Source organism: Mustela nivalis (genome assembly GCF_964662115.1).
Source record: "Mustela nivalis genome assembly, chromosome: 7".
Taxonomy (NCBI): domain Eukaryota; kingdom Metazoa; phylum Chordata; class Mammalia; order Carnivora; family Mustelidae; genus Mustela; species Mustela nivalis.
The window spans coordinates 104,487,809-104,515,393 of NC_139026.1; the positions used below are offsets into that span (position 1 = coordinate 104,487,809).

The 27,585-nt window shown below is 48.5% G+C and overlaps 1 protein-coding gene across 1 annotated transcript in view; it reads left to right on the forward strand.

Annotated features, from left to right (window-relative positions):
- The window catches only part of VWF (von Willebrand factor), a 134,382-nt gene that overhangs the window by 85,255 nt on the left and 21,542 nt on the right, over positions 1-27,585 (forward strand). The window contains exons 28-41 of the mRNA XM_082742730.1: positions 1,953-3,331; positions 4,673-4,789; positions 4,870-5,010; positions 5,275-5,418; positions 7,938-8,102; positions 8,993-9,036; positions 9,346-9,523; positions 13,483-13,703; positions 14,845-15,037; positions 15,205-15,546; positions 17,258-17,457; positions 24,516-24,618; positions 25,039-25,113; positions 26,307-26,411. Of these exons, the coding sequence (XP_082598856.1) occupies positions 1,953-3,331; positions 4,673-4,789; positions 4,870-5,010; positions 5,275-5,418; positions 7,938-8,102; positions 8,993-9,036; positions 9,346-9,523; positions 13,483-13,703; positions 14,845-15,037; positions 15,205-15,546; positions 17,258-17,457; positions 24,516-24,618; positions 25,039-25,113; positions 26,307-26,411 (3,407 nt within the window). The remainder of the gene's footprint in view (positions 1-1,952; positions 3,332-4,672; positions 4,790-4,869; positions 5,011-5,274; positions 5,419-7,937; positions 8,103-8,992; positions 9,037-9,345; positions 9,524-13,482; positions 13,704-14,844; positions 15,038-15,204; positions 15,547-17,257; positions 17,458-24,515; positions 24,619-25,038; positions 25,114-26,306; positions 26,412-27,585) is intronic.

A 27,585-nucleotide genomic window follows, 5' to 3' on the forward strand; every position in this document is an offset into this window, starting at 1 on the left:
ATTGAGAAGTTGAATGCTGAGTTTATTTTGTTTCTAGAGTCTGCTTCTCTTTCTTTAAGGACAGGTCCCATTGCTTTGCAGGAAAACACCTCTTAAGAGGCTGGGGTTTTGGGCCTCTTCTCACTTAAGAAAGAAGGTGGTCTCTTATTGCTCCTAGAGGTCACATCTAGCCCAAATACAGGTGCCTCAGGGGAGTCAAAAAAAATTTTTTTTAACTCAGAGCCCCAACTGCTCCATGTGACTTAAACCCCTTGGGGCCACAGCTGAGGTCCCCGGATGGGGCTTTCATGTTTGGGAGGGAAGACACTCATCATGGCCCCCCAGGCTCCCACTTGGATTGCCTCTGAGCACTGGCCTTTAGGGAAGTGAGAAGAAGTCCTTAGGGCAGGCTGTGAGCTTTCTGGAGCTCTGCTCCCAAGTTGGGAGCATGTATTCAGACCTCGAGGTATTTAATACCACACCCTGACACTGATGGAACCTTATGGGAACTTGAACTCGAGAACTTAAATTTTCTGGGGAAGGGCTGTGGCCACAGCTGCCAGAATCAGACCCCCCCACCGCCATCTGTACAAACAATGGGGAACACTGCCTGGGGTAAATTTTCTAGCAGACACAGGAAACTAGAAAGTCTGTCACTCACACATTGTTGACCAGGGATTGAAGCAATAAATCGTGTGGGCCACAGGGAAGTAGGAATTAACTTCCCGGTAAGATCCTGCCAGCCTACCTTCCCCATGTTGAAACAGAGGCTGTAAGGAATAAAGAAGGGGGTGAACCCAACACTGGCTTGGGGTTCTGAGCCACACAGGCATGAGAGCTTAGAGCCCTCTCCCAACCTCCTTCTACAGGCCTGTGGGGAGGGGCAGCTACCAGGGAGCAGACTGTGGCTTCATACAGCTGTGGGTAGTAATTCCAAAGCAGGCTGGGGACATCGCCTGGGAGGCAAGCCATGGGGACCCTTCTCAGGGCTCAGGGCACTGTGGCCTCTCAACTTTACTGTGGGTGCTGAAGGCAAGTTGCTTTGAAGGCAGAGTGTACAAGTAGGAGAAGGTCTTTGTGGGTCTGTGGGTTTCTCTCATAGGGCAACTTGGTTTTCACCATGGTCTGGCATACTTTGCCATTTATAGGACACTGGTGAGGAGTGACCAGAAGGGTCTGGAAACTTGGCCTGGTAGTGCCAGAATTTATGTGAGGGCAAAGGCTCTGCCACAGGCTTGGGATATGTGCTTGGGGCTGGGCGCAGGGTCTAGGTGCTCCCTAGCACATGACAGGTGCTCACCATGTGGTTGTTGGAGGAATGGAAGAATGAGACACTGTTTTCCCCCTAATATCTAGACCTTCATGAATACAATTTCCATCTTTATTCTGGGATAAAGTTGGGATTTTGAATCTTTGTTCATCTTCCGAAAATGTTTTCACTCCACTTTTTCCTGTTTTTCTTAAGGCACAATGTATTAAACATGGTACAAAATTAATTCAGCTTAAATACTGGTACAATAAATACCATAAAGCATTTATCTTCAATAGGACATTCACATGCCCTGGCCAGCATCAACATTTTAGAGCAGTATTTGTTTTTGGAAACCCTTGCAAGAGAGTTCAGATTACAATTAAATATTTATCCTGCTAGAGGTATAGGTTGAGAAGACATTGACTTTGGATGGCTGTGAGGATGGCCTAGAAGCAAGAAGGGTTCTTTCTTGGGTACGACAAGGGGTTAGAGCTTTGGCTTCTAGAATAAAGGGAGGTCTTTGCTGTATGTGCACAGGTGCTGTTTGGGGACCTTTGTTAAAAAATGTTGGGTCCCTTGGGTGGGGAGTAGTCCATGGGAGCCCAGTTCAGGTAGGCCAGGCAGGTTGTTCTACAGGAAGGCTTGGAAGGGTTCTAGATAAGGTTGAGAAGTGCCCAGAGTTTCTCCCTGAGCCATATCTGGTCTTCTCTCTCCACCGCAGTCACTGCGAGGGTGTCAACCTCACCTGTGAGGCCTGCAGGGAGCCTGGAGGCCTCGTGGTGCCCCCCACGGAAGGCCCCGTTGGCTCTCCCACCCCATACGTAGAGGACACCCCCGAGCCGCCCCTCCACGACTTCTACTGCAGCCGGCTTCTGGACCTGGTTTTCCTGCTAGACGGCTCCTCCAAGCTGTCTGAGGGCGAGTTCCAAGTGCTGAAGGTCTTTGTGGTGGGCATGATGGAGCGTCTGCACATCTCCCAGAAGCGCATCCGCGTGGCCGTGGTGGAGTACCACGACGGCTCCCACGCCTACCTTGAGCTCCAGGACCGGAAGCGGCCCTCGGAGCTGCGGCGCATTGCCAGCCAAGTGAGGTATGTGGGCAGCGAGGTGGCCTCCACCAGCGAGGTCCTCAAGTACACACTGTTCCAGATCTTCGGCAAGATCGACCGCCCGGAAGCATCCCGCATCGCCCTGCTCCTCATGGCCAGCCAGGAGCCCCCGAAGCTGGCCCGCAATCTGGTCCGCTATGTGCAGGGCCTGAAGAAGAAGAAAGTCATCGTGATCCCCGTGGGCATCGGGCCCCACGTCAACCTCAAGCAGATCCGCAACATCGAGAAGCAGGCCCCCGAGAACAAGGCCTTCGTGCTCAGCGGTGTGGACGAGCTGGAGCAGCGGAGGGACGAGATTATCAGCTACCTGTGTGACCTGGCCCCCGAAGCACCCCGCCCTACCCAGCAGCCCCCTGTGTTGCCAGTCACTGTGGGTCCGGAGCTCTTGGGGGCGCCATCGTCGGGACCCAGAAGGAACTCCATGGTTCTGGATGTGGTGTTCATCCTGGAAGGCTCAGACAAAATTGGAGAGGCCAACTTCAACAAGAGCAGGGACTTCATGGAGGAGGTGATCCGGCGGATGGACGTGAGCCAGGACGGCGTCCATGTCACGGTGCTGCAGTACTCCTACGCCGTGGCCGTGGAATACACCTTCAGCAAGGCCCAGTCCAAGAGTGAGGTCCTGCAGCACGTGCGGGAGATCCGATTCCGGGGCGGCAACAGGACCAACACCGGGCTGGCCCTGCAGTACCTGTCTGAGCACAGCTTCTCCGTCAACCAGGGGGACCGGGAGCAGGTCCCTAACCTGGTCTACATGGTCACGGGAAACCCCGCCTCTGATGAGATCAAGCGGATGCCTGGAGACATCCAGGTGGTGCCCATCGGAGTGGGCCCTCACGCCGACCCGCAGGAGCTGGAGAGGATTAGCTGGCCCAGTGCCCCCATCCTCATTCAGGACTTTGAAAGGCTCCCCCGAGAGGCCCCTGATTTGGTGCTGCAGAGGTGCTGCTCCGGAGAGGGGCCGCAGCCCCCCATCCCCGTCCCCAGCCCAGGTAGGCGGGCACCTTGCCCTATGTGAGGGCTGCCGAGGGCGGGCGGAGCTGCAGTTCTTGGGTTCTGACCCTGCTTCCCTGCTCTGTGCCTTCAGTCAAACCTGGCCCGTAGAGTGCCTTGTTTCCTCACCTGCCAGCCAGGGGGATGCATCAGTGATCCTTTTGTGGGGGTGGAGGGACATATTTTCTTACTGAGTGTGATTGTAAATTCAAAGGTTACACGAGGCTGTTGTTACAATGTAAACAATGTCAAGGATACAGAATGAAAGATAAAAGTCTTGCTTTATCATGCAGCCTCATCCCTACCCAGCCCACTCCTTGCTTTGGAGGTAACCAGTTACATGGGGTGACTCTCAGCTTTGACCACGTGGGGCGGATAAAAGCACTCCTAGTAGCTGGTAATCTTTGGGGCAAGACCAGGAAGTTAGGTGACAGGGTTGAGTTTCAAATTCTGGAGCCCTTAGTTTGAAATTCAACTCTTGCCACTTACCAGCTGGTTAATTTGGAACAACTTACTGTTGGTAATAATTTTGGGGTTGCTTTGAGTGAGCATCTATGTGTAATACTCTGCTCATGTGTAAAATGGAGATAACAACAGTGCTTGTAAAATGCTTAGAACAGTACCCAGCACATAGACAAGGGCTCAAAAGCTGATTACCACCAGAGCTATGTGACTGCCTTCGTATCTGAAGCTAAAGTCTAATTGGGTCCCAGTTCTTGAGCATAGGAGTGTTCAAGACATTCTTTGGGGTGTTTGAGACTATCCCAGAATCATTAACTTCTTTTTTTCCCCCCCAAAGAGCTTTATTGTTTTTTTCTAATTGAAGTGTAATTAACACACAGTATTATATTAGTTTCAAGTGTACCACATAGTGACTCAATAATTCTAGACATTTCTCAGTGCTCATCACAATGAGTGTGCTTTTAATCCCCCGAGAGCACAGAAGTTCGTCCCCCAGCCCTCGGCGGCCACTCCGTCTCCTTTAGCCATCCATCTCCCTGCTGTGCCGCTCTGGTATTTTGCTCAGTTCTAGAAGAGTTGCAGTCTCCAGTTACCGAGGGAGCCGATGTCTCTCGCTTTCATCTCTAGGTACATAAACTGCCTTTGAGTGGACTTGGAGTCTTTCCAATGTGTCCAGACCTGGGGCACGCGTGGGCCTCTCTTCGCTCCCCCCCGGCCCGTGTTCTCACTGTGCGGGACCAACAGAGACACCCTCTCCTTCATGGTTCCGCACAGCGGGCAGCATCCTGCTCACCCTTGGATGTACTGGGTGCTGCGGGGGGCCTGGTGCCAGCCCCCCTGCTGGCCCCTGTGTATTCCCCCCTCTGCTCTCTTGGCAGACTGCAGCCAGCCCCTGGACGTGGCCCTCCTCCTGGACGGCTCCTCCAGCTTTCCCACTTCTTACTTTGAGGAGATGAAGAGTTTCGCCAAGGCTTTCATTTCCAGAGCTAATATAGGTGAGTGATGTCCCGGGTGGTGCATCCTGGGGGTCCCCACCCGATCCAGAGTGTGATTCCCACCTTGTCTTTCCCGCCAGGGCCCCAGCTCACGCAGGTCTCAGTGCTGCAGTACGGGAGCACCACCACTGCTGCCGTGCCGTGGAACGTGGCCTACGAGAAAGCCCATCTCCTGAGCCACGTGGACGTCATGCAGCGGGAAGGAGGCCTCAGCCACATCGGTAATCTGCCACAGTGGCCAGGAACTCCATCCGCTCTTAACTCCTGGCATCTGGGACCGAGTGACCTTGGCCGGTCCCTTGGCTCATTGGGCTAGTTTCCTTTCCGGGAAAGCACACAGGCCTTGCTGCTCTTCCGCATCTCCGCGTGTGTTTCCCTTCCTCTGAATTGTTTCGTTCTGACCACCTAAGGATCTGCCATGAGATGGGCTGCCTGACATTCCTGCTGTCGGGACTAACTTGGCGTGGTCTGTTTTCCACCGGCAGGGGGTGCTTTGGACTATGCTGTGCGGTACATCACCTCTGAAGTGCATGGTGCCCGGCCCGGAGCCTCGAAGGCGGTGGTCATCGTTGTCACCGACGTCTCCGCAGATTCGGTGGAGGCTGCAGCCGATGCCGCCACATCCAACCGTAAGTGTCTGGTGTTCAATGCCGAGACTCTCCTGGACCCCTAGAGCACCAAGAGTGGGCCCGGGGGTGGGGGTGCTTCCGGGTGCTTCCGGATGGTTATGAGTGCTACAGAGCCCCCCGTGGCCTGGTTTCAAACAGCAGGAAGTGGCCCAATCCCCGTGTTACTTGGAAACCTGACAGTAATAAATATGCATCTGTCCTTCATTGATCTTTATGCTTTCTACTGTGACCTATAATTTCTCCACATTTTCCCTGTACATCCAGGGCTGGGTCAGACTGCCACACCTTTCCTTTCTGAGGTGGTGTCCTTGCTCTGTCCCCACTCTCACCATGTCTGAGGCCAGAGTGACTCATTATGGGGCCGTGGGAACCATCAACCTTAACAGGCATGGGCGGGGTGCTGGTTGGACAAGAGAAAGGATGCAGCTTCAGGAAAGGGACAGGTGTGGGCATGACCCAGCCTTGGTGCAGCCATGCGAACCTGTGCTGTGAGTGGCTATGGAACATGAGCCAGGGCAGGTGACATCATGCCCAGGGAGGCCCAGGTGAGTGGAATCATGTTAAGTCCTCGCGTGGCCACCTGGAGACCTGTTCATCCTTCAAAATCCTGCTCTGGAGTTGTCTTTGCTCTGATGTCTTCCTAAGAGAGTTCTTTACTCTCTTTTCTGTGTCTCATCTGAACAACTAGCAGGAGCAAGTCACACTGTGTTTGTTGGTTGCATAGCTGTTTCTCACCAAACCTGGGGGTCTTGGAAGGCCAGAGCAACAGCTTGCTTATTTTCCTGTATCTGTGTATGGTGCACAAAAAAGGAGGCCATCTAATGTTTGTTGAATGAATGAAGGGGAGTTTATGAAATTGATTATTTTAGGGAAAAGAACTCTAAAAGAAAAAGGATATACATTTGGGTGATACAATGAGCTGATAAGAATGGAAAAGTTGCTGGTAGAAAATCAGCTCAAACCTTAAGCCAACTGCAAATACCTAGAACTTTCTGGAGAACTGAATTGGGGAATTTCAGGATAGAGACACCACTTCTCTAGTATCATGAATCCCAAGAAAGACTTTCGTCTGGAAGGGAAACAGTTGGAGTCTGGGAGAAAAAGACATGCTCTAGGGAAAGTCATTTAACTGTTCAGAGCCTCAGTTTTTCTTCAGTCAATGGGCACGTACATACTCTGGGCTCAGGCCTGTGACGTTTTCTCATCTCTTCTTACACGCATGCCCTGGCTGGTCTCATTCAGTGTCATGCGTCTAAAGTCATTCATACACCGCTGACCTCAATATTCCTGTCTCCCATCTGGATCTCTTGCCTCAACTCCATCTTGATGTTCTAAAGAGAAACTCATCATAAACCAAATTCACATCTGAATCTCCTTCCATAGGTTTTCCCATCTTAGACAATGGCAGCTCTGTCCTTCAGCAGCTCAGACGAAAGCCTCAGCATCTGGGATTCCTCCTTCTCTCTGAGACCCCTGTCCGATCCATTTACAAACTATAGCTCTGCCTTCAGAATAGATTGAGAATCCCACCCTGCCAGACCATGCCCACCACTGCCCCCTCTGTCTTCCACCTCGACTGTTGTAAGAGCTTTCTGATGGAACCCCAGCTGCCGTCCCCTCTAGTTCATCATCAACATAGCAGCTATAGGGACCCTTTAAAAATGGGTCATCCCAGGGGCTCTTGGGTGGCTCAGTCGGTTAAGGGCCCAACTTTTGATTTCAGCACAGGTCATGATCTCAGGGTTGTGGGATCGAGCCCCATGTCTGGCGCCATGCTCAGTGCAGAGTCTGCTTGAGATTCTCTCTCTCCCTTTCCTACCCCTCTCCTGACCCTCCCCCCTCTAAAATAAACAAATCTTGAAAAAACTTGGTCAGCCCGTGTCACTCCTCAGCTCCATAGTCTTGGCTGGCTTCTCATTTCATTCAGAGAACATGTCATGTCCTTATGTGTCGTATGAAGCTTTGCATGGTCTGTGCCCCACTCCCTCTCTTACTCGCTCTGCTCCCACCACCCCAGAACATTCACTCATACTTGCGCTCACTGTTCCCTCTGCTTGGGATATTCTCGAGGCTCCTTCAGTCCTTACTTCAGGTCTGGTCTCCTCACCAAATGCTTCTCCAGCCACCTTGCGAGAAACAGTAATTCCCACTCCTACCCCTGGGCACTCCCATTCTCATATCCCATTTTGTTTTTCTCCTAAGCACTCATACGTATCTGAAACATGGGGTACTTACTTATTTTTGGGTTTGGCGTCTGTCTCTGCCCAGTGTGAGGTCCATAAAGACAGGGACTTCATCTGCTCAGCTCACTGCATCCCCATTGTTTAGAATCGTGCCTGACAGAGTGGCGTCATTAATGTTGGTTGACTGATTGAATGTCTTATTCCCAGGGTCAGTTTATGTGACCCATCTGGAAAACACAAAGCTCTGTACAGATGTTGGGTACAGCTGTCCATTTGGGTCCCAGCTGACCAAAGCAGATTGACACAGACCCTTTCTCGTTCCTCTGCTAACCCCAGGAGTGACTGTGTTTCCCATTGGAATTGGGGATCGGTATGATGAGGCCCAGCTTAGGAGGCTGGCAGGCCCAAACGCTGGCTCCAATGTGCTGAGGCTCCAGCGAATCGAAGACCTTTCCACCATGGCCACCCTGGGAAATTCCTTCTTCCACAAGCTGTGCTCTGGTGAGTCTCCTCATGCCTTTCTTACCCCCTCGTAACACAAAAACAAAACCCATTCTAAAGACCTGAGGTTGGCCAGGTAGGCTCTGGCCTTGATCAAGACTGCTACATAGACCAGGACCTTTAAGTCCCTGCTCATGGAAAGTTCATACGACAAATGCCCAAGGGGCTACCAGAAAGTTTTCTGGGTATAGCCCTCCTCCCATCCTAACTGTCCATCAAGACTTTAGCAGAGACAGCCCATGCTTACTGGTGCAGAGTGATCTTAGACAAAGAAGTGTAAGACAAAAGCAGGGAAACCCAGCACCCCACAGACCATGGTCTTCTTCCCCACTCTCTATATTCACCCTCAGCATGCGTATACATGGCCTTAGGGAAAGAGCAACGTAAAATCTAATATCAAAGTACCATAGTTTATACTGACTTAGATTTTTTTTTCATATGTGATTTTTTTTTTCTTTTGCCTGTTTTTATTTATTTTCCTAAAGTAGCTAGATGTGAGTTAATACCTGCTACAGAGTTATTGCCCTTTTCTGCTGGAAGATACCTCTCCTGGCAGGACTCTTAAAGATCTCTTTCAGATTTGGGAGGATCTTACCTCATTTCCTCCCTTTTTCCCTCACTAGGCCCTGATCTACATATGAAATGGGAAAAGGAGATACTGACCAGGAGAGGCTTCATGCACTGTAGGGATTTCTGCGTTCTTGATATTGTTAGCACCATAATTATTAAGAACCACAAAGTATGTAGGGGAAAAGCCGCAGGGCCAGCCGGTGGACCAGCATCCCATGGTTAAACCCACTAAATCCTTTGCAGAGTGAAGCCCACTTCATGGATGAGCCCAGGATGAGCATAATGGGTGGAAATTCAGATCTTATTTGTATCTGTTTCAGGGTTCGTTAGAGTTTGCGTGGATGAGGATGGGAATGAGAAGAGGGTGAGTTCTTTTCAGCTGACTAAAGAAAGATCGGGAATGAGTATTTGGGGTGCTTTTGCCCCCTTGTTCCTCTTTCTATCTTGGTTCCATTCTTCCTCTTACCATTATGTCCTGCTTGTTTGGTGTGTATGTGTGTGTGTGGGGGGGTGGTTTCCACCTTTAGATCTTGTGTTCTGCATCCTTGCTGTTTGGGACAATGTCCACGTCCTAGTCTCTGTGTCCTCAGAGAGGGTCAGTTGCCCAGTTGATGGGCTTAGGGCTGGACTGGCTCAGCCAATGCCTTCCTGAATCTGCTTCTCTCTTCTGCAGCCTGGGGATGTCTGGACCTTGCCAGACCAGTGCCACACAGTGACTTGCCTGCCAGATGGCCAGACCTTGCTGAAGAGTCATCGGGTCAACTGTGACCGGGGGCCGAGACCCTCATGCCCCAATGGCCAGCCCCCTCTCAGGGTGGAGGAGACCTGTGGCTGCCGCTGGACCTGCCCCTGTAAGTCCATTGCTTCAACCAGCCTGGACGGTGTTATAAGGGCCGTGCTTTTAGCATGGCTGTGCAGAAATGGAGACCAGAAGCCCTTTCCCTCCTAACTACATGCAGCGTGTGCCCTTCACCTGTGTTCCCTCCCCCTTGTGTCCTTGGGCGTATTTTCATTCAGTCCCAGGGATCACTGTTCTCCTTCTGTATCTTTGAAAAGCATTCCCCCAGATCAGGCATAACCAGAAGGAAGAACTGATTTTCTGAGGTCAGTGCTCAGCCTGGCTATTTGCAAGTCAGCCTTTAGGAGTCTTTGCTGGAGAAGTATAGCAGGGAGAGTGACACCCCCAGAAAACTCTCTGCTCACACCTAGAGCTGTATGGGAGCTGGGTGCTGTGGTACATCATCACAGTGGCCTGGTGTAAGAGGAGGACAGGAGACCTGTGGAGGACATTCATCCACGGCGATGGGTTAGTGCTCTGCCTCGTGGTTGGGAGAAATGGTTGCATTTGGCGGTACCCACTCAGTGTAATTACTGTGTTGAACAGACACAACCAGTGGGATAAAAGCAAAACTGTACATTATACCCTACCCTCCCTTGACAATTTATTTAGGGGTGAAATGATCTCCTGGGACTGGTTGAGAATGCTATCAGAACTCATGTTATTTCTGTTTGTTTGTAAACAGTTCTATAGTTCCTTTATGTTATAAAACAAACTCTCAATTTGGTAATTGAGTGCCCTCTCCTGTGTAAGAACCAGAACCTTAAACTTGAATTAGAGTTAAAACAACTCCCTAATCCCAGTTTGGGCTGCCTGCCCCCAGGACAGGGGCGTGTCCTGCTTGTGGGATGCAAACCCATCTCTGGGAGGGGCCTCTTGAAAGTCCTTTTCATAAGGCTCAGTTATCCCATTTGTCCCTAGTGGGGCACCTGGGGGTGTGAGGCTCACAACGCAATAGGAGCTTTGTGCAAACAAATTTCTTAAATTCAGTCCCTCAGTACCCCTCTGGACTCGTTTTAAACCCTTGACTTTTTTTTTTTTTTTTAATTTATTCTTTATGTTCTCTTTTGTCAGTAGTGGTAAAATTTGATTTAGGCTCTTTTTTTTTTTAACGATTAAAAAATTTAAATTGAAACCATTTAAAATAGACACATTTAAAACTTTTTACTTTGAATAGTTTCAGATTTACAAAAAAAAAAAAAAAGTTTGCACGAACGGGACAAAGAATTCCTATATATCCTTACCCAGATTGTAGTATATCATACATAGTCACAGGGTAATGATCACGGTCAGGAATTAACCTCTGTAAAATACATCCATAAAAGTCTTAGTTTTTGTCAGTTGTCCCACTGATGTCCTTTGTTTAGTTGCAGGATTCAACCCAGAATCTCACGGCGTTAGGTTGTCATATCTCCTTAAATCTGTAGCAGATCCTTAGTATTTCTTTGATATTTATGACCTTAACCTTTTTTGAGAAGTTCTGGCTAGTAATTTTGTAGAATGTCCCTCAATCTGAGTTAGAGCCAGGTTATACGTGTTGTCAAGAATACCCCAGAAGACATTTTTTTTTTTTTTTTTGGTTCATCAAGAGGAGGCACATGGTATCAATTTGCTTTGTTACAGGTGATGTTAAGTTTGATCGCTTGGTTTAGATAGTATTTACCATATTTTCCACTGTAAAGTTACTGTTTTCCTCCTTGCAATTACTAATGATCATATACAGAGACATTTTGGAATTATGGAACTATGCTTTTACCCATTGAGTGTACTAGGCATAGGTGATCCCTACCTGTCACAATTTTTTTTTGTGGTATTTGCCAAATAGGGATTTTTGATTTCCATCATTCCTTCCACATTTACTAGTTGGAATTCTACTGGAAGGAAGAACTTTTCCTTCTCTGTCATGTATTAATTCAGTTAACTATTTGTCAATATGGACTCATTGGTTTTTACTTTATTTTAGGGGGTGGGATCAATTCCTAGCATTATTTATTTTCTTCATCAGCTGGTCCTAGATTTGGCTACTGGGAGTACTTTCTGTTGGGATGCATGTCCTTTTGATATCCCCAGCTCCCTCTCTCACACAGCGAAGGGCCTGGCTCTCATTAACCACAATATATTTCTATGTTGGCTTAATCCCAGAATACACATAAAGTAGTTGCAGAATTGCTAACCAATGCCCGGGTAGAAAACAAATCTACCTACTAACTCTGATATTCACACACAATTCTTTTTGTCTTTTGTCTTTGAGTACATAGTCCGTTTCCCCCCAAAGTTATTTAGGTGAGTTTCTCCCCTCCCTACAGCTCCCTACAGTTATGTTATTCATGATCATGAGTTTAATTTGCTTCCGTTTCTTCTGTTTTGGTTTTCCCTCATCCCCGTCCTTGCTGATTTTATTCATTTGTTTGTTTTCAGTACGTGAATTACTAACATGGGTCCAAATGTGAGAATGTACGGAGAGGTTAACTCAGATGTCACCCCACTGCTCCCTTTCCTATGTCCTTTTTGCTCACTTCCGCCTATGTTCGCACAGCCAACAATCTCTTTCATGCCAGGTTTATCCTTTTTCACAAATGAGCTTTGCCTTTTTTGCAAAAAAAAAAACATAGCCCAGAAATCCTCTCTATGAGCTCAAAGACCGCAGCGCAGTGGGGACCGGAGGGGATCACAGAAGTGGAGTAGTTTATCCCAGTCACGGGGTGGGAGCTGAATTCAGTCCTGGGTTTCTCTGGCTCGCAAGTACCCACTTGTCTGTAACGTTTCATGTGACGGTGGGCAGAGCCGCTCTCGCTGACTTACCGCATGGGAGCTAACACCATTTCTTTGCCTGTCACTTGTTACATCCTGATGGAGCTGGGGCTGATCTCCTTAAGGCTGGACGTTCTTCACAGCTGGAGTCTTGGGGCCACTTGCAGCGTGGGTGTCGGGGGCCCAATGGCGTTCAATACTGCCGCTTGGAAGGGACCATCTGCTTCAGGACGCAGGAGATTTTGAGTGGAAGAGCTCCTGGCAGGTGACTCAGCTCTGACAGCTGGTGCATCCAGCTCCTTCCTTTGTTGGTGGCCATGCTGCTTGACTTGTAGGCCACTCGTGCAGGTGGAGGTTGCCTAGACCTTGTGTGAGTGAAGGACATGAGCATCTTCTCGCTGACCCCCTAAGTCTGCCTCTCACTTCTTGGGCTTTTATTTAACCACCACCGTAGCTGTGGCCATGGTTCTCCAGCTTCATTTCGGTCCAAGATTAACTTTCAAATCACGCATGGTGGTGGTGGTGCCTTCCCTGGGAGCATTTTTATGGAATGGTCTTAGGCAGATGCAAGATGACTGGTATTCCCAGGTGGTGTTTTAATAGGAACCTTGAGAATTTGCTGACCATGTGAATGAATGAGTGGCAAATGAGGAAGTGCTGAGACCCAATCATTTGTTTTGGCTTCAGAAATTTTCCTCTTGTGTGATCTCTTAAAGGATCAAGTCAACATGGCCTCTTGTACCGTTAGAAACTTGGCAGCCAAGAGGACACATGTGTCTTTAGGTGAACTTTCTTTACAATGAGCTCATAAGCTCATGATACACTTAGCTCCTCATGATTTCAACAAGTCCTAACAACCCTGAAACTTAACTTTGTTTCCTGGGCCAAGGCATCCCTGTAGAGGACATCATTCACTTCGCACGCTGAAGTTTTTTGGAAGTATGGTTCTATAATTTTCCATTTTTTAAAAAATGTGATACTTGTCCTTCTAAATGTTTTCTAGAAAAATATTTACAGACCAAGGATTACTTACCTAAGATACTCTCTTAGAATTGTTTTCATATTCCATAAAAAGGAGGAAATTAGACTGCAGGACCTCAAGGGGCCCATTCAACTCTCAGCTCTGTTAACTGTGTGCAGCTTGGTAACACCTGCCTCTGCCTCTTCGCACGTATGGGAGTTTGGGGGAACGTCACACCCATCCTTTGCTCTCCTGTCCAGGTGTGTGCATGGGCAGCTCTACCCAGCACATTGTGACCTTTGATGGGCAGAATTTCAAGCTGACTGGCAGCTGTTCGTACGTCTTGTTTCAAAACAAGGAGCAGGACCTGGAGGTGATTCTGCATAATGGGGCCTGCAGCCTTGGGGTGAGGCAGACCTGCATGAAATCCATCGAGGTGAAGCACAATGGCCTCTCTGTTGAGCTCCACAGTGATATGCAGGTGAGAGGTGCTTTCTCTGGGTCCCGTGCAAGGCAGCGGCAGAACCTTGAAGAAGCCTCTGCTGGTGGTTGCTTTTAGCTGGTGTGTCTTTTAGGGACTCCACCTTCTGCCTCCCCAGTAGAGCACCCTCTTCTTAGGAGGGGCTCATTCCCATCTCCCTGGTGGCACAATTTCACGTTGTTCTGGCCCAGATGTGGAAGAAAGGATCAATTTTAGGTAGCTTTAAATTACAAGAACAGAGCTGGTTTCCGGTTGCTGGTAGAAGATTGGGGTTGGCTGTTTACCCAGCAGGCACTATGAGCCCCATGCCTAGGGCCTGTGAGCTTCCCGAAGGAGAATATTTTGAGCCTCAGTTAGGGCCTTTGAAAATATTTAGGGCCTAAACAAAATGTATGGCTCCAGAATTCAAAAAGAAAACTGAAAAACTGGTAAAAATAAATGTTTGACTAAATATTCACAAAAGGTTACATGATGCAAACTTATTTATTTGTTCGTTTAGAAATCGTAAGTATTTCATCAGATGAAAACAACTGGTAGGTTAGCTCCTCTCATTCTGTAAGAATTCCTGAATACACACACTAATTATTGAAAAATCATAGCCAGGCCTTTACTAAATGAGCCACTCACAGCCCCAGATTTTAAAATTAAAAAAAAAAAAACAACAACAACAAAAAAAGGCTTCCAAAATTTTTAACATGAAAAATTATGTTCCTTGTGGTACATGACTGCCTTTTAAAAAATATGTCTGATGTATAGTGGGGCCTCCAAAGAGCTAGTGACCCAAAACACATACATACATACATACATATATGGACTTACCATAGTTCCGTGAGATGCTCCTGGAGACACTGTCGCTGAGTTAGCAAAAGGCAGCTTTCTCAAGGCTGGCTTTATCCCCTGGGCTTTCGGGTTCCAGGAGCATGGCCATTTGTATAGGATTCTGATAATCTGTTCTGCTAAGCTGTGCAAAACCCTTTTATCTTAGAAGAGTTACTGGCAAATATCAGAGTTTGTGGATGACATTGGAGTTGAGTGTGGCAGAAGCATAGGGAGTGTCAGGAGCCTCAGGAAGAAGCTAAGAGCGAAATTCTAGGATCCCTTACTGCTACGACTACTGATAAGTCACTTCCTTCTTTGGCAGCTGACAGTGAATGGGAGACTGGTCCCCGTCCCATACGTGGGTGGGGATATGGAAGTCAATGTCTACGGCACCATCATGTATGAGATCAGATTCAACCATCTTGGCCACATCTTCACGTTCACTCCACGAAACAATGAATTCCAGCTGCAGCTGAGCCCCAAAACCTTTGCTTCAAAGACGTATGGTCTCTGTGGTGAGAACATTCTCCTTTGTTCTGGTCTCAGGTTTCTTGGCTGCTTGTATTTCTGGGTCCAGTTGATTGTAAGGTTCAGATGCTGGTGAACATGGAGAATGATCAGGTCTCCAGCTTCAATACGTGGGCACCCAGGGCGACCAAACTTGCCTTTCCTATCTGTCTAGGGATCTGTGATGAGAACGGTGCCAATGACTTCGTGCTCAGGGATGGCACAGTCACCACGGATTGGAGAGCGCTCGTCCAGGAATGGACCTTGCAGCAGCCGGGGAAGACATGTCAGCCGATCTCCTGGGAGCCGTGTCCCATCTCCAGCAGCTCCCACTGCCAGGTCCTTCTCTCAGAATTGTTTGCTGAGTGCCACAAGGTCCTGGCTCCAGCCACCTTTTATGCCATGTGCCAGCAGGACAGTTGTCACCAGGAGCAAGTGTGTGAGGCCATCGCCTTGTATGCCCACCTCTGTCGGACCAAAGGGGTCTGTGTCGACTGGAGGAGGACCAGTTCCTGTGGTGAGTCTCCGTAGGTGTCCTGTAAAGTTGTGAAGACAATCTGATTTGGGCTTGCTCAACCCTCTCTGGGCCTTCTCTTTCTGGGGGATAAAGACTGAAATCCCTGCTTTTCCCATTACCTGGTATCCCATTTAAGATCAAATAAGACAGTAGACATCTCAGTAATTTGAGTGTAGAATGTCTGTGTAAATGGAAACATTTCTATAGTTCAGACAAATGTGACTTCAATGTATTGGACATAGATAGGTATCAGCAAAGTGCAGAATGACTAGTTGCTTGGAATTCCCCCAGGGTAGCAGAGATTCACAGAGTGAACCATAGCTGAGCAGGATGTTGAAGTGTGAGTGGAATTTTGTCACTTAAATACCAAGAGGCATCTTAATTACAAAGACCACGGGATTGCTAGTGGAGGTACCTTCCCAAGGTCAGCTCCCTAACTTGGAGTTGGCATTTATTTATCATTTAGCATGTGGGGGATACCACAACAAATCAGATGTGCCTCCTGCCTCAAGGGGCACTGGAATGAAAAGAACACTAACTTCGGCACCTCCGGTTACTGGATATAATCCCTGACTTTCTCTGGAGGGCAACCAATATATGCAAGCCTCTTGGACTCTCAGAGTTTATTACATAGAGCAGTCGCAGCTCGAACCAGTGGCTGCAGGACTTGGGCACCTAGTCCCAGCTCAGGGGGTGATTAGCTGTTCTCTCTCTGGACCTTGCTTTCTGCTTCTCAGAATGAGATACCCCCTAGGTTCATTCCAGCTCTCCTGTTCTGAGTCTCTTAGCTGGTAGTGCCCCGTTTCAGTCTGCCTGCAGATCAAGGGGCAAATGATCGTTCCTGAGTTAGCCATAGTCCTTCTCTACTTACTCATTTCTTTGTCTACCCCTGGCTACTCATGGTGCGTTTACAGGAAAATGCTTGGTGCTCTAAATCCTTAGACACTCCTGCCCCCTGCCTTGGAGCGGTGAGAAGTGGTTGAACGGGGCTGGAGTGGGACAAATGAATCAATCATCTTGTACGTTTCCTCCAGGCAACTCTTCATAGCTGTGCATTCCTTATTTAATTTAGGAGTCGTTTTAAAGGACTCACCATACCTGTATTTAAAAGAAAGACCCATAAAACTTTCTAAGGATACATCATCCATTAGGATTAAATTTGGCTCAAATAACAGAGAAGTAAAAATTCTCTCTCACAGGTGTGATCAGAGGGTGCCTCCAGCTGTTTCTGGGTTTCAAACTGTATTCGAGCTTTTTCTCTGTCCTCACTTGGGTGTGCTTTTTTCTCCTGGTTTAAGATGGAGCTCTAGCTGTCAAACCCAGGTTCCAAATGGCGGCATGGGGGAAGAAAGGAAAAGGGACAAAGGACAAGCACAGCTGCCTTTTTATTTAAAAGAAAGAAAGAAAGAAAGAAAGAAAGAAAGAAAGAAAGAAAGAAAGAAAGAAAGAAATCAATCCCTGGAAACTGCTATTGGAGTTTACATCTGCGCTTACAGTTCATTGGGCAGAACTGCAGTCATGTGATTACACTTAGCTGCAAGGGAAACTGGGAAATGTAGTCCATATTCTGTAGTCAGGTGCCTCACTTCCAGGTATACTTTTATGGAAAACGGAGGAAATAAAAATGGGTAGTCAACCTCTTTGAAGCGGCTGTGTCTCTGTTTCTCTGTGGTTGGTATGGGCTGAGTGTGACCTTGTTCTCTGTCTGTAGACATGTCATGCCCACCATCCCTGGTGTACAACCACTGTGAGCGTGGCTGCCCCCGGCTCTGCGAGGGCAACACAAGCTCCTGTGGGGACCATCCCTCGGAAGGCTGCTTCTGCCCCCAGAACCAAGTCATGCTGGAAGGTAGTTGTGTCCCCGAGGAGGCCTGTACCCAGTGCATCAGTGAGGATGGAGTCCGGCACCAGGTAAGAGCCTTGGCCTTTCACCTCCTCATTTGCTCCCATGGGCTGCTTCTCTCTTGGGGAGGTAGGGTGAAGTGTTCACCAGTCAGTGGCCCCTCCGACTGTAGCATCAAGGGTCAACTCTGAAGGGGATCACTGAAGGATAGGGAAACAGTATTTCATAATGGCTTTGGAACCAGACATGTCTTGGTTTGAATCCCAGATGTGTCCTGTATTAGCCGTGTAAGCAAACACCAAAGTATTAATAACATGTTACTATTACTACTATTATTATCATCATTATATTCATGTCAGTAGAAGGCTATAGGAACCCAGAGGGATGGGAAAAGAATATTTATATTAATAGTGATGTCTACTGTGATTACGATCTATTATGTACCTTGCACTGTACTAAGCCCTATATATTCATTATCTCAATATTTTTTGAAGGTTTGTTTTGTAAGATATTAACAATCACCTATGGTCAAGAGAGTTTAAAGAACACTAGCTAAACAGGTTTCTTTACTGCAGCATTCTTTAAAGCTTTTAATGTGCTAATGTACAGTACAAGTATTTAAGAGGGTTTTTGCCTCTCAGCCTTATCTGACCATGGCACTTGTATGTGTGTGGGAGTGAGTGAACATGGGTATGTGTGTGTGTATGTGTGTGTGTGTGTATGTGTGTGTGTAGCATTCCCTTGGACAAGAGTACCACAGAACACATTGGGATGTCTTTCATCATCTTGTAAATACTTACAAAATCTTTGAGAGAGAACCAAGGCTTAGAGAACTTCTTTGCCCACGGACATGGTTTGTAAGTGATGGAGTTGGGAACTGGACTCAGTATTCAAAGCTCTGTCGGACTCCCAAGTATGCTCTTTTGATCTATGAAAATGCCGTTTACTCGGTCTTCTTTGGCTGATTTTTTGGGCGTCATGGGGTGATCAGTTCTTGTAGTCCTCTAAGGTTATTAAGTACATTTTGAAAGAATACTTACCAGACTCTCCCCCATCTTGGCCGACGACGGCAGTCATAGTGTCAAAGTTGACAACGTGGACATTGGTAGTAGATGGACAGTCTGTGTCTGCGTACACGTGGCTGTGTGCAGGAGTCCTGTCCTTCCTCTCAGACAGGGATACTGCAGAGCATGATAGAGGGAGAGCAGACTTGGCTTCTAGCAAAAGAGACTCTATTCTATGATCAGATGCTGCACCCCAGACCTAGCGTCTCCATCATCACCAGGGAGGACTTTTATCACTAAGTGAACCAGGTGAGGTGACTTACCATTATTTAACACAACTAGGAAAACTCCTGTTAATTAGCTGACCAATCTAGAGAATGATGAAAACAGTAATTCCTGTAACAACACTGTCTGTCCCAGACATTGTCAGCCACGAAATGCACCATTTCCTTTGACTCTCTCCAAAACTCCATAGGGTCATTATTACAGACGCCACTGATTGGGCGAGGAGACTGAGGCTCAGATAAGGCTGGGGTTCCTACCCACGACCCCAGGGCATCCCATAGTGTCCTTGCCCTGCCTTCGATCCCGTTGGAACCGCGAGCTAAACTTTGAGCTGTGTGTTCATGGACGCACAGGCGTTCATCCAGTTTTGTTTTGGGACTTTATCCTCGTGGGCCCCATTTGCTCTCACTGTGCAGCAGATGAATTAGGAGGGAAGACCAGTCCCACTCTACCTCTGTATTTCAACTTGCCAAATGAAGTAACTGCATGTCCCATAATACTCTCCAAAACGAGTAATTAAAACCTTACATTGCTCTCCCTGACCCGCACACTCCTAGAGTCCCTCCCACTGGCCTCGAAAGGTAGGTACTCTTCACATGGGGTACCAGGACCCAGTGGTCCTTTCAGCCTGGATTTGCTGGTGGTGGCAAGACACTCTCAGAGGGAGGCAGAAATGGTTTCTGCCCTCTTCTTAGGCATTCTGCAATGAGAAGGAAGCTGAAGTTTGTAAAGCGTTTCTAGCTCCCTGAGTGTCATTTGGCTGCAGGGTGCTGAGAGCTGGAAGCTTGTGAATTTTATCTTCCTGTCTCCACCCACCCCCTCTCACCTTCCATCCAACACACTGGAATATGTGTTCGAGTTGGGTAGAGAATGCTTCCAAGTAGCGCAATATTTTGGACATAGAAGCAGTCTTAGAAATGTATTTCAGAACCAAGTGACAGTAAAATTAGTTAATCAAAAACTACGAAGGGAACAGAGCCAGTTTCAGTTGATTGCAGAAAATGTAGTTTAAATGGATGAAAACAAATATCTGATCAGCCACCTGCGATTTCAGCTTTTCCATTCAAAGCAGAGAAAGAATGAAAATCTAACGCGGAGAACAGTTCCATTAAATGAAATGTCTTTAAGCGAAAAAGAAAGCCTAGACAGCTTTTCTTCAGGGAAATAATCCAGGGTGTAAGTCTCTGGTGGTAACGTTGGAAGGGCAAAATATTTACCAGTTTCCATAGCTCTTGTTGATTTTACAGAACGCAGTATAAACACGTGAGCCTTTGCGGCTGGCTCAGAGGGGAGCCAGGCGGAGCAGTGAGCAAGTGGCTGTCCCTCTCTGGTTTGGGGGCTGCGCAGGGGGCAGCAAGGACCGCCTCCATCACTCAGGGACAGAGCGCCTCTAGCCTGCGCTTCCTCCTCCGTGGTCTCTGCTGTGCCCTGGTGGCCCAGTGCTTACATTTTACTGCATCTTCCCCCAGATCTTTGGCTGGGGTGGGTGGTGCATGGTCACTGGCTGTGTCTCTTCTCTGACCTGGGGTTTTGAAGACTTCAGTTTTCCCTTACCATATTCTCTGCAGGCCGTTCTTTGTCATCTTTACTGAATTTAGAACTGCAGTCAGTTCTCATTCCTGTTCTGTCCTGGGAGTAGTCCCTCCTGGCCTTGGTACCCAGGAGGTGAGGCAGGACAGGCGGCTGGAGTTGACCTGTCCTGGTGCAGGAGTGCCACCTGCTGGCGTGTTTGCTGCATAACAGGACAGGTGATACCAGGGCGGAGCTGGCCGCAGGTGCTTTTTTATCCGGAAAGGGCTTTCTCAGGGACCACAGAGGCTGTCCCCTGCCTCGGGCACTCCTCATTAAAGCCTCCTGGGGAAATAAAAAATCCCTGGAAGAGGAGGCTTAACACCTGATTTTGGCCATCTGATGTTGTCTCTTGTTTACTCTCAGGATTGTGGGGAAATTGTATTATTTTTTTCTTGAATTTAGATATCTGAAGTTCTCATTTAAAAAGAGGGAAGAAAAACCCAAACAGGGAAAAAAAATATGATCTTCTCCTTTCTCATCTCATCACTTTTGTCATTTAAAGGTCTAAATATAGATCTTTGATTGGTCATTTTCTTGGAATTACTGTCCGTGCAAAAGGCAGGAAAGAGGCAGAACAGAGCGAAGCCTGGGGAGATGCGTGATGTCCCCCTCCTCCTTCCACTCCAGGCCTAAGAGGCCAGCGCCTGGGCCCTCCCTGGACATTCCCAGCCCCTAGGAGAGCACTGGGCTCTGGTGCTGGCTCCTGCCTTCTCTGTCCTGCTCATAGTCACCAAGGTTGTCCTTATTCAGCATTCTTCTCTCTGAGGCAGGGTCCTGCTTACAAAGTGTCAGGGTGAGTATCGCCTACCTTGTGAACCCCCACCCCCCCGAAGTGGACAGGGAAGACCTCTGGAATCTTCTAGATATCCACAAGGACCTTCCACCCTCTGCTCCCACTCAGAATGCCTTCTCCTTCCCTCTGCCTGGCTCCTTCCCACCCAGCACAGTGTGCCTTGTGAGACCTTTGTGGAGCACCCCAGCTTCTGTGAACATCTCTTCTGCCCTGCTGTGGCTCTTGTATTTCTCGTTTTTAAAAACTATACCTTTATTGAGGTATAGCTTCCTTACAGTAAACAGCTCCTATTTAAAGGGTACAATTTGATGAGTTTTACATACGGACATTCCCATAAAGCCGTCATCACAATCAAGACAATGAACATTTCCATCAGTCCCCAAAGTTTCCTTGGGCCTCTTTGGAAGGCATCCGTTGCCCCCATCTCCCATTCCCAGGCAACCACTGCTCTGCTTTCTGTCACTAGAGATATGTTTACATTTTCTGGAACTTTCTATAGATGGAATCATGCAGTGTGTACTCTTTTTCCCCCCCGTCTTCTTTCACTCAGTTTGATACTTCTGAGATCCCTTCGTCTTGCATGTTGCCATAGTTTGTTCTCATGGCTGAGTAATGTGCCAGGCTGTGACTGTATCACAATTCATTTCTTTCATTCAACTTTTCATCGATGGGTCTTATTTCCCCAGCTTGAGCATCAGTCCTTTGAGGGCTGAGATGGGGTTTTCAGCCCCTCCACCCCTCCCATGGCCCCGACAGTGTGACTTGCCCATTGGGGGCAGTGTGATTGCTGACAAAGGCAGCTGGAGTGCAGAAGAATGAGGTGTCTGGGGCCAGAATGCCAGGTTCAATCCTGGGGGGTACCTCCTGGTCTGGGTCTCCATGCATCATTTTTAAGTGTAGATAATGACAGTACTTCCCTGGTATGGTTACTGTAAGGAGTATGATGAGAATAAAGGTGAAGTCCTTAGACAGAGAACTTGAACATATTTAATGTTAGTTATTGCTGGGAGGCAATAGAGCATGGTGTCGAAGAGAGGGCTTGTGGGTTCATATCGTAGCTCCGCTGCTCTGATGGTATGACCCTAAGCAGAGGCCTCAACTTTCCCATTTGACAAGTGGGGTAATACAGATGTCCTCACTAGTGGACTGCAGTGTGAATTAAATGAGTCATTTATATAAAACCCATAGAACAGGGGTGCCTGTGTGGCTCAGTCTATTAAGCAGCTGCCTTCAGCTCAGGTCATGATCCTGGAGTCCCAGGATGGGAGTCCCACATTGGTCTCCTTGCTCAGCAGGGAGCCTGCTTCTCCTCTCCCCTGCCCCTCCCCACCAGTTCACACACACACTCTCTCTCTTTTAAGTAAATAAAATCTTTAAAAAAAAGAAACCATAGAACAGTGGTACAGAGCATATGCTCTTCAGAAATTGGCTGGTATTACATACTGAGTGAGGGGAAGGTATCAAGGTCAAAGGATTTAACCATAGAGGAAGACAGCAGCTTGGGGGAAGAGTGTTTTCCTTGGAGACCTCTGATCTTCCTTCTCAGCTGACTGATTGCTGAACCTGGAAACATGCAATAAATAAGACCTTCTTCTTCTTCTTCTTTTTTAAGATTTTATTTATTTATTTGACAGACAGAGATCATAAGTAGGCAGAGAGGCAGGCAGAGAGAGAGGAGGAAGCAGGCTTCCCACTGAGCAGAGAGCCCGATGCGGGGCTTGATTCCAGGACCCTGGGATCATGACCTGAGCCAAAGGCAGAGGCTTTAACCCACTGAGCCACCAAGGCACCCCTAACTAAGAGCTTCTTGATCTGGGAATTTTTTAGCCTTTGAGCTACTGCTTAAGAATGTGTTTATTCTCAGAGTGCCTAGGTGGCTCAGTGGGTTAAAGCCTCTGCCTTCGGCTCAGGTCATGGTCTTGGGGCCCTGGGATCCAGCCCTGCATCGGGCTCTCTGCTCTGCAGGGAGCCTGCTTCCTCCTCTCTCTCTGCCTGCCTCTCTGCCTACTTGTGATCTCTGTCTGTCAAATAAATAAATAAAAATCTTTAAAAAAAAAAAAAGAATGTGTTCATTCTTAAACACATTTTGGGGTGGGGGATTTATTTTATCTACTTTTATTTAAATTTAATTAATTAACATATAATGTATTATTAGTTTCAGAGGTAGAGGTCAGTGTTTCATCAGTCTTATATAACACCTGGGGCTTATATCCCAAGCCCTCCTTAATGTCCCTCACCCAGTTACCCCATCCCTCCACCCTTCTCCCCTCTAGTTATCCTCAGTTTGTTTTCTATGAATTAGAGTCTCTTATGGCTTGTCTCCCTCTCTGATTTCATCTTGTTTTATTTTTCCTCTCTTCCCCTATGATCCTGTTTTGTTTCTTAAATTCCACATATGAGTAATATCATATGATAGTTGTCTTTCTTTGATTGACTTATTTCACTCTAGTCCCATCCATGTTGGTGTAAATGGCAAGATTTCATTTTTCTTGATGGCTGAGTAATATACCACTGTATATATACACCACTTCTTTATGCATTCATCTGTTGATGGACATCTAGGTTCTTTCCATAGTCTGGCTATTGTGGACATTGCTGCTATAAACATTCGGGTGCATGTGCCCCTTCAGATCACTGCACTTGTATCTTTAGGGTAAATACCTAAAATACCAGTATGTTTGCTGAGTCGTAGGGTAGCTCTATTTTCAACTTTTTGAGGAACCTCCATGCTGTTTTCCAGAGTGGCTGCACCAGCTTACATCCCCACCAACACCACAAGAAGGTTCTCTTTTCTCAGGGACAGGCCATTTAAATGTGAATTTAATTTTAACTCTGAATTTGACTCTCTGGCTGAGCATAGAGGGATGCCTGGTCCTGGCTCGGTGGTCCTCGCCTGCACTGGTCACAGTCTGCACGGCCGAGGTGGGCCTGGTGCCCTCCGTTTGCAGGGGAGGAAACTGGCCTGGGGGGAGTGAAGCCCCACAGTGGAGTTCAGGCCTCCCTGACTTCACAGCCCTGTGCAGCGGGGCTGCCTGCAACTCTGGGAAAGCTTTGCCAACCATCATCTGCCCCCCGGTGTCCTAGTCCCGACAGTGCGACGAGTCTGAGAGTCTCGCTGTCCACCCCTCACACCTCTTCCTGTCCCATCCATGTCTTATCAGTTCCAGGAAGAAATGGAATCTGTTTCTCCAGCTGCATCCTGGCTTAGGAACCGGCCAGCTGTGTGGCATGGGAATGCTCACCTTCTCGCCCTGCTTCCTTTCAGCACCCCTGGTGCTTCTCCAGCTTTTTCCTCTCAGAATCTCACACTGCCTATCAGCGTGTGCTCAACTGTGTGGTTGTGACAGGCACGGCTCGGGCCCTGACCTATGAGGGGAGACCGGGCCGGAAGTGGGGGGGACCGACTTCCATGACCTCTGAGGCTTTGTGCCCCCAGTGTCCTGGGCCTTCTCTGACACTTGTTTTCCTTCAGTTCCTGGAAACCTGGGTCCCAGCTCACCAGCCATGCCACATCTGCATGTGCCTCAGTGGGCGGAAGGTCAATTGTACGTCGCAGCCCTGCCCCACAGCCAGAGGTGAGCGCCCCCATCCCTGCTGCTCCTGGAGGAAGGACCACTCCCTGGAGCCCTGGGCCACCCTGTCTGCATATCTGGTGGGCCAGATACAAACGTCTGTTTCTTCCACCCCTCCTGCCCACCCTTTCTTCCCTCACTGGACTCGGGGTCCCCTTTTCTGTACCTGGAGTAGATACTCTGAGAGATTAATCCTGTCCTCTCCACGCCATCCCTACCTTGGCCTTCAGACTCAGAGTCTCCTGGAAGGCACATTCGAGGGGGCCACCAGGACACACCGAGGAGACTCATTTGTCAGAGGCCCCTTGGCCCGATCCCTGGTGGGCCTCGCAGGCAGGGCCCGTGCTGGTTTTCTGCAGCATTCCGAAGGCTGCAGGCTGCAGCATCACTGATCTCTCTGACTTCTGTGGTCTTCTCCCTCAGCTCCCGTGTGCGGCCCGTGTGAAGTGGCCCGTCTCCGCCAGAACGCAGAGCAGTGCTGCCCGGAGTATGAGTGTGGTAGGTGTCCCGCCCTGGGCGCCTCCCCCAGGGTGCAGGCCCCAGCCCCAGGCGACCCACGCAGCAGGTACTACAAGGCACCTGTGGGCTCAGGCACAGGGTGAGCCAAAGGAAGCGGGTAAGGGCTGACTGGCTTTTCCCAAAAAATGGCAAGAGTAACCTCTACAAAGTAGGATTTGCTTCCTAGGAAAAATTCTGCAGTGGATTATGAAATGTAAGGTTTGAAAGCATTAAAGAAAAAAAAAAAAAAAAAAGAATGGGGTAATCTCTGGTGGGGGAGGCAGTGCAGAGATTTATTGAAGAAACAGTCATGCCAACCCGTATGCCTTTTCAATAAAATCCTGAGGGTAAAAGCTCTAGAGAAGGGCACACACAGGGCACCTTGATTTCAGCCAGTGACTCGTCAAAGGGTTTCATTAGAGGCTTGCAAACTCCACGGTGAGTAATGGGCTGAACAAACAGTATAATGTGATGAATCCAGAGCTGATGGAATCATGGTTAACATGACAGGAACTCTCCAGGGCCCCGCCGCTGTCCTGTCCAGTGAGCTTATTAATTGGACGGTGAGGACATAGAGCACAGGGGCATCTAATTTGCAACCACGCCGATCTTTGAGGGAGAGCAAATAGATCGAGGGACCGTTGGGGGGTCTAAAAAAGAATGAACTCATCTGAGAAATTTATTTATGCTGATGAAATTTATAAGGCCCAAAGAGAAAGCTTGCGTGGAGGGAGATATGGCTTGAGATAAACTTGTGGAAAATAGGGCTCAGAATGTTAATGGTGGAGAGAACTGGGGAAGCCGTTAGTTCAAGCCCTCATTTTGAAGATGTGATTAAGCTTCTATGATGGGCTAGACACTCCGTCTCCATTATTTCATGACATCTGGGAACTGGTCCTCGAAGGTAGCCTTCCTCACCATGCAGAAGATGAGACTGAGACCCAGAAGGTTCAGGTGACATGGCTGACATCTGGAAGTCCCAGCCGTGTGGAGAGTGATCAACATGGGCTTATCACAGGACTTGGATCTATCTGTCCGTCTACCTCCATGTCACCTCTCCCCTTCTCTCCTCCACCTCCAGCTCCATCCCATCACCATCACGCACCTAACAGTGGAGGTCTGGAATGTAGGGTGCCACGGGCAGTAGTGGCCTTGCTGACCTCTGAGTGGGTGTCTCTCTTTCCCGGCCTCAGTGTGCGACCTGCTGAGCTGTGACCTGCCCCTAGTTCCTCCCTGTGAAGGTGGCCTCCAGATGACCCTGACCAATCCTGGAGAGTGCAGGCCCAACTTCACCTGCGGTAAGGCCTCTGTGGATGAGGAGGGTGTGGCATGGCCGCTGTCTTCTGGCCTGGGGAAGGTGTCCTGTATTCTAGTTCATTGAAATCTGGGCTTTGGGCACACCTGGATCAGAGGAGGTCAGATTGCACCTGAATTGAACTTTCCAAGCCACATGCTGCTGCAGCCTACCAGGCATGGACATAGCTGTACACACCTCCCTCTGGAGCTGTGTTGAGAGACAGTCGGACCTGAGATGGAGAAGCATCCAGGCCCAGCCTGAACTTACTCCCATCCTCCCACACACCATTGAGGGAGGCCTAACCTTTGGGTTGTCCTCATCACTAGATCTTATTCCCAAGCAAATCTGTCAGTTTTCTCCCCCTTTGAAGAAACAGTCATGCCAAGCCATATGCCTTTTGTGTACCTACTGGGTCATCAGCTTGTGTCATGTGAGCATAAGGTGGGACTAAAGCAAGACATGGCAAGGAACACAATGCCATGTGTCTCCTTTGAGAATACCCACTTGATGTCGAGTGGGGTTCCTGTCCTGTTGGTCTGGAGTCTCACTTGAGCTCCTAGATGTGAGACCTGGACAGAGGCAAAGGACACAGGGAGGGGATGGACATTTATAAAAAGATGCTGTGGGTTTTTTTTTTTTTAAGATTTTATTTATTTATTTGACAGACAGAGATCACAAGTAGGCAGAGAGGCAGGCAGAGAGAAAGAGAGGAGGAAGCAGGCTCCCTGCTGAGCAGAGAGCCTGACATGGGGCTCGATTCCGGGACCCTGGGATCATGACCTGAGCCAAAAACAGAGGCTTTAACCCACTGAGCCACCCAGGCGCCCTGACACTGTGGGTTTGACATGGTTGCTAGCATTCTTTGTTCAACATTGTTGGAAGATCTAAAACTACAGGGCATCATTCTAGGTACTGAGCCAGGGCTAGAAAGCTACTAGCCTGTGAGAACGCATGGTGTGCCCAGGCCTGTCTGGGTCTTAGAGATTCTATGTCTGCTGTCTCTGAGATTCTATAGCTGGAAGGACCCTCCTTTAAGAGCGGAGACCCAAGTGGCCTTCACTTCTTCTCCATTAGAATTCCTAGCTTCACATTTCTCCTTTTGATTAATGTTCTTATTTCTCCTGTAGACTACTTTTTGGTATGATTGAAAATCCCACAGCCCCCAAGCCAGGCTC